The sequence below is a fragment of the Camponotus floridanus genome, unplaced genomic scaffold, assembly GCF_003227725.1.
Source record: "Camponotus floridanus strain SB8 unplaced genomic scaffold, Cflo_v7.5 scaffold108, whole genome shotgun sequence".
Taxonomy (NCBI): domain Eukaryota; kingdom Metazoa; phylum Arthropoda; class Insecta; order Hymenoptera; family Formicidae; genus Camponotus; species Camponotus floridanus.
The window spans coordinates 347,627-360,065 of record NW_020229224.1 but is presented as its reverse complement, the minus strand read 5'-3'; the positions used below and the strand labels follow the sequence as shown (position 1 = coordinate 360,065).

The window sequence follows — 12,439 nt, the reverse complement described above, 5'->3', positions numbered from 1 at the left end:
TCAAAACAAGAGACATAAAAATTCATCTCCAAGCGTAGGCTTTCCGCTTATGCAGCGAACGCGAATTTCATTGCAACGCATGCAGACTCCGTGAGTCCTTCATTGCACTCTTGCATAAATAGAAGTATTTTCTACCGTTTAGAAATAAAGAACTCTGTTATAACACAACATGGCATATACAATATTACTAATTATTAAATATCTGTGTGTTTGTGCTTGCGTGTCTGCGCGTGTGAAAATAAAGACAAGTATTCATGCGAAAATGAAAGAGAAGAGGTGAAACGCATAAACGAATGAATGTATCGCAGTTTTACAATGACAACCTACATGCATTACGAAAGTATACTAAATTCAATAATCTTTGCATAAGAACAACAAAGTTAATAACAATTTTATATAATTTTTCATAAGATTTACTTTTTTGCACGTTCTAAATGTTTTTCTTTGTAGCGATTTATTTATCTTTTATAAATAATATCAATAGAAATATAACATTCTAGTAAAACCTATGGTATCCTAATATAGTATATCCTGTCTCCTTTCCCATATAGAGATTATTAATGATAAAATAGAAATAGAAATTAATTAGATTCTATCATCCATCTCATAATTGTTGCAGATATTTATGTGTGCAAAATAGTACGTCGCAATATATATATATATATATATATATATATATATATATATATACAGGGTGATTCATTTTAATCGCCCCAGGCGGATATTTCAAATGCTGTTGAGTTTAGAGAAAAATGTTTCAGACAAAAGTTGTATGGTTTCAAGGGGGACATAAGATGGTACCATTGGTTTGACCTCGAAGAGTTATTTGAAGGTCACATGAAGGTCACCTTCAATTTCTTAAATGGAACCTACATTTTCTCTTTACATATTCTTGTAGCTTATCTCGAGAGCCTTCCAAAACACTATAATTAAGTACCTTTTCGTTAAGTACTTTTTGAGTTATAAGGCTTGAAATCATTTCTTAATTTTACATAAACCATAAAATATCTTGTAAAATATTCATTTTTCGATTAGCTTATATTACTACTTTTATGTACAAAATAATGAGAGGAATCAATTGGTGTAAAGAAAACATATAGTTGTTTCTAAGAAAAAATATGTAATTTGCAATTAACAATTACATATTTTTTCTTAAAAACAACTGTATGTTTTCTTTACACCAATTGATTCCTCTCATTATTTTGTACATAAAAGTATTAAGGTAAGATAATCGAAAAATGAATATTTTACTAGATATTTTATGATTTATGTAAAATTAAGAAATGATTTCAAGCCTTATAACTCAAAAAGTACTTAACGAAAAGGTACTTAATTATAGTGTTTTGGAAAGCTCTCGAGATAAGCTACAAGAATATGTAAAGAGAAAATGTAGGTTCCATTTAAGAAATTGAAGGTGACCTTCATGTGACCTTCAAATAACTCTTCGAGGTCAAACCAATGGTACCATCTTATGTCCCCTTCCAAACCCTACAACTTTTGTCTGAAACATTTTTCTCTAAACTCAACAGCATTTGAAATATCCGCCTGGGGCGATTAAAATGAATCACCCTGTATACATTATATATATATATATATATATATATATATATATATATGTATACATATATACATACAGAATGTGACAATAACTTTAAACTCTATTTAAAATGTCTCTATTATTTTTAATAATATGAAAAAATTATAATTATGAAAGTTGTACGATGTTAAGAGGATCATAATATTCTAGTTGTACAATGTTAAGAAGATCATAATATTCTAGTAATATTTTTTCCTTAAGTGTAGGCTTCAGAAAGATTATTTTCATTTTTTTTGAAAGCATTATAATTTTTTTATATAAATCGATTTAGCGTAAAAAGTTATAAGAGCAGAATGGCCAAAACTTGAATAGTTAAATTGATATAATTTTTATAAACTATGATATATCTCATAAATATATATCTCTCTATTTAATTTTTGACTCTTATAACTTTTTACGCGAAATATTGCAAGGAATCGATTTATATAAAAAAAATTAGGGTGCTTTAAAAAAAATAATTTAAAAATTTTTGAAGTCCTGCACTTACAGAAAATAATATTATTATTAGCATATTATAGATTTCTTGACATAGTACAATTTTGATAACAATTTTTTCATATCTTTAAAAATAACGGAGATATTCTACGATTCTATAACTAATGATAATGACATCATTGTTATGAGTTACAAAATCGCAGTATGGACAAAATTATTGCTACACTTTGTATATGAAAGAAACATGAGATGTTCTGTTTCTGCGCATCAAATTTTAATGGTAGAAATTTTTTATGAATCAGGTTTTTTTTCTTTGGGAAAAACAGGCTATGTTACATAATTTTCTATTTTTTTAAATTAAAAATATATCGAATACCAATTTCCCACATAGAAAAAGTTGATCCTAAGTACCATCACCGGATATACTTCAAAAACTTTTTATTATCCGAAGGATATCTGTGTGAAACTGTAAGACATACTTAGGATATATACTGAGGATATCTGAATGTTCGCTTTTCATGTTATCCTTAGGAAATCTAAAAATAGATATCCCTGGGATAACTTACATAACAAAATTAAATTCCACTGGAGGTTTAAAATATCTGTTTCGTTGTCCTAAACTGATCCAGAGGAATCATTAAATAATATACGAATCTATTTTAAATGTCTATTTAAAATATTTCGAACGAAATACTTTTTGTGAAATATTTTATGCATAAACAGTATAATTTTAAAAAATACAATAAAACTAATCTTAAATAGTGTTGCCAAAATAAAGTCAATGACATTACAATTTTTTGAAATGGAAATTTATATACTTATATATATATATATATATATATATATATATATATATATATATATATATATATATATATATATATATATATATATCGCTATCTATAAAATTAATACTGTTTTATTGCTTCTTTGAAACTGAATTATTTTTATCTAAAACTCTGAAGATGATGAATAGATCATTTTTATTTATATGCTGGACATTTATTCGTTAGATTGATAAAATCAATTTAATATCTGAAGTTCCTTCACTGGGGTTGCGTCGGACATTAAATTGAAGCAAAATATAAAGAAAAATATTTTTAATCATATTTGTCGCAAGCCTTTTGCAAGCTTTATATAATTTTCATGATTAAACTTAAATACGAGATAAAGCGTCGCGTAGCGGTAAATGAATGAACTAGTGATCATATATATATGACAATCGGAAATAATATATTCTCAGAAAATCCTACAGGTGATTTTTTATTGTCTATATCGTTTAGATTTTAGATTATTCGATCAAATCAGGATGTACTACGGAGATTTTATGTTATACGAGATATCCTCAAGTAATCCTATGGATGATTTTTTTAATTTGGATGAAAATGGGATCAAATTAGGATGTCCTATGGAAATCTTATGCTATGTGGATTATAAACTAAAATTTCGTTAAAAGTCCGTTAAAGTTTCTTTAAAATTTCGTTAAAATTATCTGAATTATATTTCTTTATTTTATTTTAGGTAAGACTTACAATAATTCATAGAAAAATAGTTGCTAAAAATGTATATGTAAAATAGAAATTGTATTTTAAAGTTTTTGGACAAAAAAATTAATTAAGTAAGTCTTATTTATTCTACAAAAATGTTCGCATAAAACATAATCTGCATAATTTTCTAAATTATATTTCTAAATTTTAATTCTTTTCTAATATTGTATTATATTTTAATGAATTAGATCATTACATATAATCGGTTTATTAGCTTCTTTCATAAAAATTTTTGAAATAAAGTAGATAAAAAGCAAAGATTAAGAAATGTACAAAAATGTTCCAGCTGGCAGTATATCTTACAATTATTTCTAATCATTATGGTGGTATAATGATGTTAATGGTACTGGATTTTAAATCTAACGACGAAAAGCTATCTTTTCCACTGAGATTAGCCTGAACCAATCATTTAATTTGAGAGTCGGATATGGCTTACTTTATGGTCACAACTAAAACAAACAGTTTATGCAACAATGAAATTAACAGCAATAAAATTTTTAAGATTGACAATGAGTTTTGTTGATTGCTGATAATCATAAAAAAATATTACGAGAATTCTTTATGTTTACAGAACTTTATATTTTTTAATAAACACAAATGAAATTAATTGAGGATTTTTGAAAAAAACTTTGTAATCAATTGGAAGGTATGTTGAAGATATGATTTATAAGATCCGACAGAGGCTTACCGTCTGGTTTTCTGGTCTGAGATTCATTAGGATTGTTATAATTTTTTGGAAGTGGGTGAGGACCCGGATAGGTCAAGTCCAACGCCTTCTCTTGAACCACTTTGAAAGAAGCTTTAATATTGTCTAACGCATTTCCTAAACCTGTCTTAATCTGATTGAATTCTTGCGTCACTAAGGATAGGCGACCAAGCAAATAATTTAAGTTCTCATCTACCTCTGCCATGCGTTTTGTTATTTCGCCGACCTGTAGAATTTTTAATTTTTGTTATTTCATACTAACTATTAATTAATACTAACATCATGAAATATTGGTAGTACATGTAAAATATTGGTGGTACATGTGGTGATCTAACATAGCGATTAACTTAACTTATTTTAGAGAAATTTTACATTAATCTTCACTATATTTTAATTTAATTATGCTTATTATTATCTTACTACTATCTTATTATCTTATTATTACCTTACTCTCCATTCCACCCATAGTAGATGTCGTACCGTTAACGTAGGCTTCATTCTGTTTATGTAACTTGTCTAAAGCTCGAGCACTCTCTGACATTTGTTGATACATCACGTTGATCTGTCGCCAGATCTATAATAAAGATAATAATGATATATCCCAAAAACAGTTAGCTCATTGAGCAAATAACAAGTCATTTACTTTATTCATTTCCAGTTCCATTTTACTAGTAAGGTTTGCCAAGGCACCGTTCTGATTATTCATGATATCATTCGAAATTCCATCGAATCTTTGAGTAAGAGTGCTGTTAATATTGATGCCTTGTGCCTTTACCAGATCGCCCACTTCCAACAAGATTTGATGTACGCCATATTCTACCCTTTTTTTTGTATCTAACACATGATCGGCCATGGAAACCATCACAGACTGACCCTTTTCCAGTTCCTGTAAATCCTGGCTGACACGTTCTGCATTGTTAGCCAGGTCCATTCTATAACGTAAAAAAATCAAAATTAAAAAAAATTATACAATATATTTAAATTATTTAATATTAAATATAGTCTTCAGATTTTTAAAGATAATATTTAATATCCAGAGGATGAGAAATAAAAGATAAGAAAAAGACAATATTTAACATTTATGATCCTCAAAATGACAAAATTTACCGTAATGCTGTTACAGATTCCTTCGTTTCTTCTTTGGCTTCTGTTATTCTGTCCTCGACATTATTGATACTTCTTGTAACAATATCCTTCAATGCATGCTTCACTTCTTGCAACATAGTCTGCGTCTCGTTGTGAAACATCTGCACTTCATTTATCCTATATTTTCACAAACATTAAAATATAAAATATTCTTATATTATTTTCGCAAAGAATATTAATTCAAATTTAATCATGAGATACAAAATTACCTGGGTAATTCATATAATCTATTAGAAGAGTTTTCCATTAATTCTTGTACCCGCACTAATTTCTTCATGTGCTCGTCAAAAGCTGGCAAATCCAATTGCCGCTCCAACGGCTTCTCTTGAACGCTCCGCGTCAATTGTTTTATCTTCTCTAGAGAGTTCTCAATGTCTCCGATCCTAGTGGCTACGTCCTGCACCTATATAACAAATAATTTATATTCTTGAAGATATGAAGAAGGAAGAGAAAGATGTTATTTTCATTCCATAAACAGAATACCTGCAAGAAAATCGTATGCGCTTTCTCCATTAGAACAGTTGATTCTCTATCCATCACTGCTACATTATTGTGCAGATCCTCTTTAAGTTTTGCAATTCCCTCTATTGAGTTATTTTCGATTTTATTCAATTTGTTGAGAATATCGGTAAAATTATCATTCGATATAGGTGTAATTTCTGGACGACTATTTATCTCTGCAACTTTGTTTTCAATATCCGTGAGCCAACCTTCCAAGCGACTCTCTAGATCCTCTAAACTGTCCGTTGTCTTCTGCATCTGTATACGTTCTCTCTCATCTCTCTGCGCGAAAAAAAATATGTTGATATAAAAAATATCCAAAAAATAGGATAAGAAAAAGGACAGAAAAATGAGAAATGAAAGGCAAGTAAAAGGAAGAAAGTTTAGTGGAGTGCTTTAAAAAGAGTTGAAAAAAGATGGAAAAGAATGACGAGATTTATTTAGTTATTCACTCCAAAAAATAATGTTTTCGCTCGTTTTACTAATTGTAAATAAATGTTGACCTGCGCGAACAGATGCTCTATTCCCGAGATCCTCTCATCCAATTTATTCAGCTGTAGTTTCAATCCATCCACAGCGGATACACGCTTTGTCAGGATAGTTATGGTTTTCTTTAATTGCTCGCCCAGCTGTCGTTCTCTTACTTCATGCCTTTCGAGTTTTTCTGTATTCTCTCGCATCATATGTACTAAACTCAACATAGCATCTTTAATGTCTTCGTGACTAAAAATTGAAATAATCATTTATAAAAAACTTCGAGTAAATATAATAACATGCTGAAAATTAAATTAGGAAAAAGAGGAGCGCGTTCAAGATATCAATTTATAAATTAAATAATTGATAAATTACATACGTTATCTCTCTGGTGTGGCCAAAATCGATGCAATACAAGACCGTCAAAAGAATAAGCAGTTTCATCATCTTGTAATTTTTGCTTGTCCAAACTAATCTAGATTAATATCTAGATTAATTCTATATTGGAATGTTGTTTTCCTTGATAATGTTCTAGTCTTTTATTATGTTAATCAAAGAGTTTCGTTCAATGTTGATAAAATCTAGTAAAAATTAAAAGGATAATCGTGGAAAATCAGTAAAATTATACCAGACAAATAAGAATGTCACTCTCTACTTGTGTAGGGATATCTTTCTCATGTGTTTAATTGAATGAACTTCCATCGAGATAAGAAGCACGCAGTCACCCACGATGACCTCAAGAAATATAGAAAGAAATCATTCAACAATAAATCATTCTTAATCATCAGTTATAACCGCATAGAAGATAGTGATGTATTTCGTCTCTTAGCGTATACACATATAAAAGCATATTTCAATTTATTTAATTATATAATTATATATAATTGCATATTATACATATAATATATAATAATTATAAAAATTGTAATATAATATTTGTCGCTAAATTTAGATTCATTCATAAATATTAGATGGTTTCAATATATTGATTATTTTAATAATATATAATTTATTTAATATATAATATATAATTTAATTTATATACAGGATGTATCTGAAATGATGCACTAAACTTTAGGATTCTAGAGATCAAAATAAGACTTTTTTTTCTTATGAACATGGGTCCGCAAATGAACCCGCCTCCGAGCTAAAATTCGAAAATGTGTGAAATTAACCAAACACCCGTAATGCAAATTTATTTATCTCTCAAGAGAGGGTGATAGATAACGTCAAAACCTTTTTTTTCTGAAATACAGCCAATTTTTAATTTTTTCCCCAAACTTTAGGGGCCTCTAGCTCGGAGGAGGGTTTATTTGCGAATCCATGTTCATAGGAAAAGAAGTCTTATCTTGATCTCTAGAATACGCTCCTAAAGTTTAGTGCAACATTTCAGATACATCCTGTATACAAATACGATATATATTTTTTTATATTTTTTTATAATAAATTAACATATTATATTAATTTTTCATAAAATATTATTTTTTATATTTGTACATATTTAATTATTTACTAAATTAAAATTAATTAAAAACAATACTTATTTTTACTCTTTTAAAAGTTCCCTTCTTTTACATATTAATTTTTATGTTACGCGCGATTATATCTTATATATATTATATTTAAAAAATTAAATTTATAAAGACTTTCAAATTTAAATATTTTTTAAATTCATTTAAACAGAAATTAAATAAATAAAAGATTTTTTCATAGAATATGCATTTCTTATTCAAACAAGTAACTTCTCTCTCTCTCTCTTTCTTTTTCTCAAGCTCACACAGTACAGCTTCTTTCTTCTATGGAAGTGATGAAGGAATGAGATATGTGCAGCTATTTATGGATACATAAATAAGCGTTTCTTCAAGAAGCCATGTGAGCCACCATGTGTTTCAAGTGCAACAAATCTATTTTATCTTATAGGTGCACTAGCAGATATATAAAACAAGTTTCAAAAATCTATCAATTCTTTTATCATTAAAAAAGCGATTAAACTTTATTTTAATCTTTTTGTTATATAATATACACATATGAACATATACATATACACATACATATATGTGAAAGTTACTATTACAAAAAAAATTTATTATTACATTTTGTATAATTTTTTTATTACATACACACACATATGTATATATATGTGTATACGTAGTAAAAAAGATACACAAAATATAATAAACTTTTTTCATAATAAAGAAAATATATTTATTCTTTTCATTTCTATATATATAGTTATCAAATCTCTTTACATTTTATTATATTTATACAATACAAAATAAATTTATATGTATGTATATATATATATATATATATATATATATATATATATATATATATAGGTATATGTATATGTGTACATATATTTATTAGACAAATGTTGAAATTCATAATCTTTTAGAATTAATAATTGAAAGAGCAAGATTGCAATGATGCACTCAATTTGCTGAACTGAACAAAGAATATTCCTTCGTAACAGTCTATATTGTGCTATAAATAGAATGCTAAGAAGGCTGGTATAACTGTTACGCGTATAATGTTAATATAATTTATTATGTTAATATAAATTTAATTATAATTACTATTATTTTCAACACAAACATGCTTATTGGAGAAAATTTAAAGTTTAGAGATATATTTATAATAACATTTTTGATATTTTTAAAAATCCAGAAATATTCTATATTACTAAAATATTAAGAATTCAAATATATATCATAAAATTTGCAAATTAAAGTTGCTATATTCTTAAGAAACTTAAAGATAACTTTCCAAATATATAAGAACTTTATAAATTTATTACATAATTTAATACATATATATCTATATATAAAATTTATAATTACCTTTAGAACCATATTTTAAAATTAAAAATTAAAAATATTGATTTTATCGACTAAAAAGAAATATACAAAGAAATGACAATATATAAACTTTAAATATATCAATGTGTAAAGAGAAAGAATAAAATTATGAAATGCTAAAAAAACATAAATTAAAATATAGTAGAAAATTTGATAACAAATATATTATCAAAAATTGTAATTATTAATATGAACTGTAATATATTAACATGAACTTTTTCGTTTTAATTTTCTCTTTTTTCTTTTTTTTCTCCAACATTAGTATATATGTGTGTGTGTGTGTGTGTGTGTGTGTGTGTGTGTGTGTGTGTGTGTAAATTTGAATGTCAAAAATATAATATAATGTAAAAAAGCAGATTCAATGCAAATTTGTAAGAAAATTAATTTAATTAAATTCTATTTTTGTGCGTATTTTATATAATTTTGCATAAAATGCACTTATATACATAAATGCACTATAATAATAATGAAAGAAAAATGAAAGAAAAATTGCAATGCAATATTAATGAAAATAATACTATAAAAGAAAAACTAACTGAACGACTTATCGATTTCAATTGGTTAAAACAGCACTTTCCCATTAATCGACTAAAATTTCCGAGAAATTGCAAAAGTTTATGATATAAGAAAATATACAATGCAATCACAATATAAATCCATGACAATTAAATAAATCAAAATCAAAGATATATGCATACACGAAAAAGCAGTAAGAAGTAAGAAAAAAATGCCATTATAAAATAAAAAGCAATAGCATTTGGTAGTAATTATTTTCTATACAATTCACGTGGAAAGGAAAAGAGCAAATGCATACAATCAAATATGATGTCTATCGATATCGAAAAAGACTCGATTTTTGTTTCGAACAATTGAGACAAAGAGATCAACGTAATCGATTGTTTTACTTACGATCGAGTTTATATTATCCTTTTGACACAAAAAATGTGTAATATAGGAATATTGAATCACTAGCGACTGTTTTCTAACGCAACTAGCAGGAAACTGCAGAGACTTGCCTTCGCGTTGTGCCAGTAGATATAAAGATTTTAAAAATTCTCTGAGAATCGACTTACTCGCGCAGTATTACCAACCTTTATAAATGAAAAACAAGTTTTGTTTTAGATTGCATTTTTCAAATATTTTCCTTTCGGCTTTAATATAGTAATAATATTATATTTCTTGAATATAGTTGATTTATTTTTAGCATAAAAATATGCAATAATATGCTATTAAAAAAATAATACAAAAATATAAAAAGAAAATCATGTAAAGTAAATGTATCAATTATATACAATTTATTAGAAAAAAATCTACATATAATGAAAAAAATAAAGATAATAAAATTGAAAAATATTTAGAAAAATAATTTTTATGTCGTTTTTAAGAAAAAAAAATGAAAAAAATTGTTGAAAAAATAAATATAATGATAAACTATATTAATAAATATAAATGTATATATATATATATATATATATATATATATACAAATATACATTATATTAATACAATATTACAATTACAGTACAATACAGTACAATTATATGTATATACAGGGTGAGTTTTAATGCTTGTATCAATCTTTTTATCATGCGGGAGATTACCGACTGCATAATAAATTGATCGGTACATAAATGTCAATTATTTGGATCGATCGTATCTAAAGTCCGAATATAATGTGTATTATTAAAGCAAATTAAAAGCTGAAATTATGTAGTATAGATTTATTATTATTATTATTATTAAAGCTACATATTTATTATTATTATTATTACTATTATACATATTATATTCGGACCTTCGATACGCTCAATTCAAATAATTGACATTTATGTACCGATCATTTTTTCATGTAGTCGGTAATCTCCCGCATGATAAAAAGATTGACACAACCATTAAAACTCATCCTGTATAAATTTATATTTATATAATTAAATCAAATTTTTGCTTCAATTGCACCCTTTCCAACAAAGAAATTAATGTAAAAATTATTTTTAAATTATTTTTAAATTATTTTATTAAATATCTGTTTACATAGACAGAGATTAAAAAAAGAAAGAAAACATATATAGGGTGGCTGAAAACTTTTCGCATTCTGAAGTGTGAAGGAAGATTGACTTAAATTAAGAAGAAAGGTCCTCTATTGTTTTGCGATATTAGCAATAACCCACAAGGCACAAAATACTAAAAAACGACGAAAAGATGTCTTTTCTAAGTCGACTTTTGGACATGGCGAAAAGACGTATAGATGTCTTTTCGTCATGTCGAAAAGACGACTAAAACAAGACGTCCTTTCGTCGACCTTTTAAAGTCTAGAATTTGTACGTCCAAACCCAGACAACACAGGACATTCTATGGACATTCATTTTATGTCTATTTTACGTCCGCACGTCCATGGACATAAAATAAATGTCCATCATACATCCGATTTAAGACATCCGTTAACGGTCAATATTTGGACGTCCACAATTTGGATATCCGGTCTTGGAGATCAAAATTTCTCGCAAGCACGCAAGCATGTATTAGTTCGTTCGTTTATCGCTACGCGACGTGCGATGCGCTATCTTTCTCGTATTTAAGTTTCAGTTATGAGAATTATATAAAGTTTGCAAAAAATAACAAATAAGATTAAAAATGTATTGTTCGATTTAATTTCTGATCTAAAGCACGGGTTTCAGATATTAAATTGATTTTATAAGTCGGACAAGTAAATGTCCGGCGAATAAACGAAAATAATTTTTCATTATCTTTAAGATGTAAAGTGCAATATGCAAGTATAAATTATAAATAAAATTTTTATACAAAATTTTTATGTAAAATTTTATATGAAATAGATCAATTGTATTATTATTTAGGGATTGAAATATATATGTTTTGTTTAAAAATTATGATATGATTTAGTCGTCTTTTAGTCATCTTTTAGTCATTTTTTGGCTTGACAGATTAGTGACTAAATTCGGGTCATGAGCCGACTTTTAGTCGACTATTGTCTCTAACTAAAAGACGTCTTTGACGAAAATATGTCCAGTTTTAGTTGTCTTTTAGACGTCTTTGTGCCCTGTGGGAATTAACGAAAAATTAATTTAAAAAGATCGGCTAATGCACGTGGTTAGAAGCTCGCGGCGGCGAAGGCAGTCTTAAGCCGGATCTACATTGGTCGTATCGTAATGTCGCA

At 26.9% G+C, this 12,439-nt stretch overlaps 1 protein-coding gene across 2 annotated transcripts; it reads right to left on the bottom strand.

The window, feature by feature from the left end:
• Positions 1-3,771: 3,771 nt before the first annotated feature.
• Positions 3,772-10,290, bottom strand: LOC105254766 (centromere-associated protein E). Of its 2 annotated transcripts, XM_011263643.3 has the most exons (10): positions 10,177-10,290; positions 6,786-6,987; positions 6,436-6,655; positions 5,915-6,214; positions 5,641-5,834; positions 5,393-5,548; positions 4,929-5,217; positions 4,731-4,859; positions 4,268-4,511; positions 3,772-4,028 (listed from the first exon to the last, which is right to left on the bottom strand). In XM_011263643.3, the coding sequence occupies exons 2-10, from the start codon at positions 6,851-6,853 to the stop codon at positions 4,012-4,014; spliced, it is 1,617 nt and encodes a 538-aa protein (XP_011261945.1). In that variant the 5' UTR covers positions 6,854-6,987; positions 10,177-10,290; the 3' UTR covers positions 3,772-4,011. The 2 variants fall into 2 exon arrangements, with proteins under 2 accessions (XP_011261945.1, XP_025268208.1); XM_025412423.1 differs by lacking the exon at positions 3,772-4,028 and having other exon boundaries at positions 4,200-4,511.
• Positions 10,291-12,439: the final 2,149 nt, after the last annotated feature.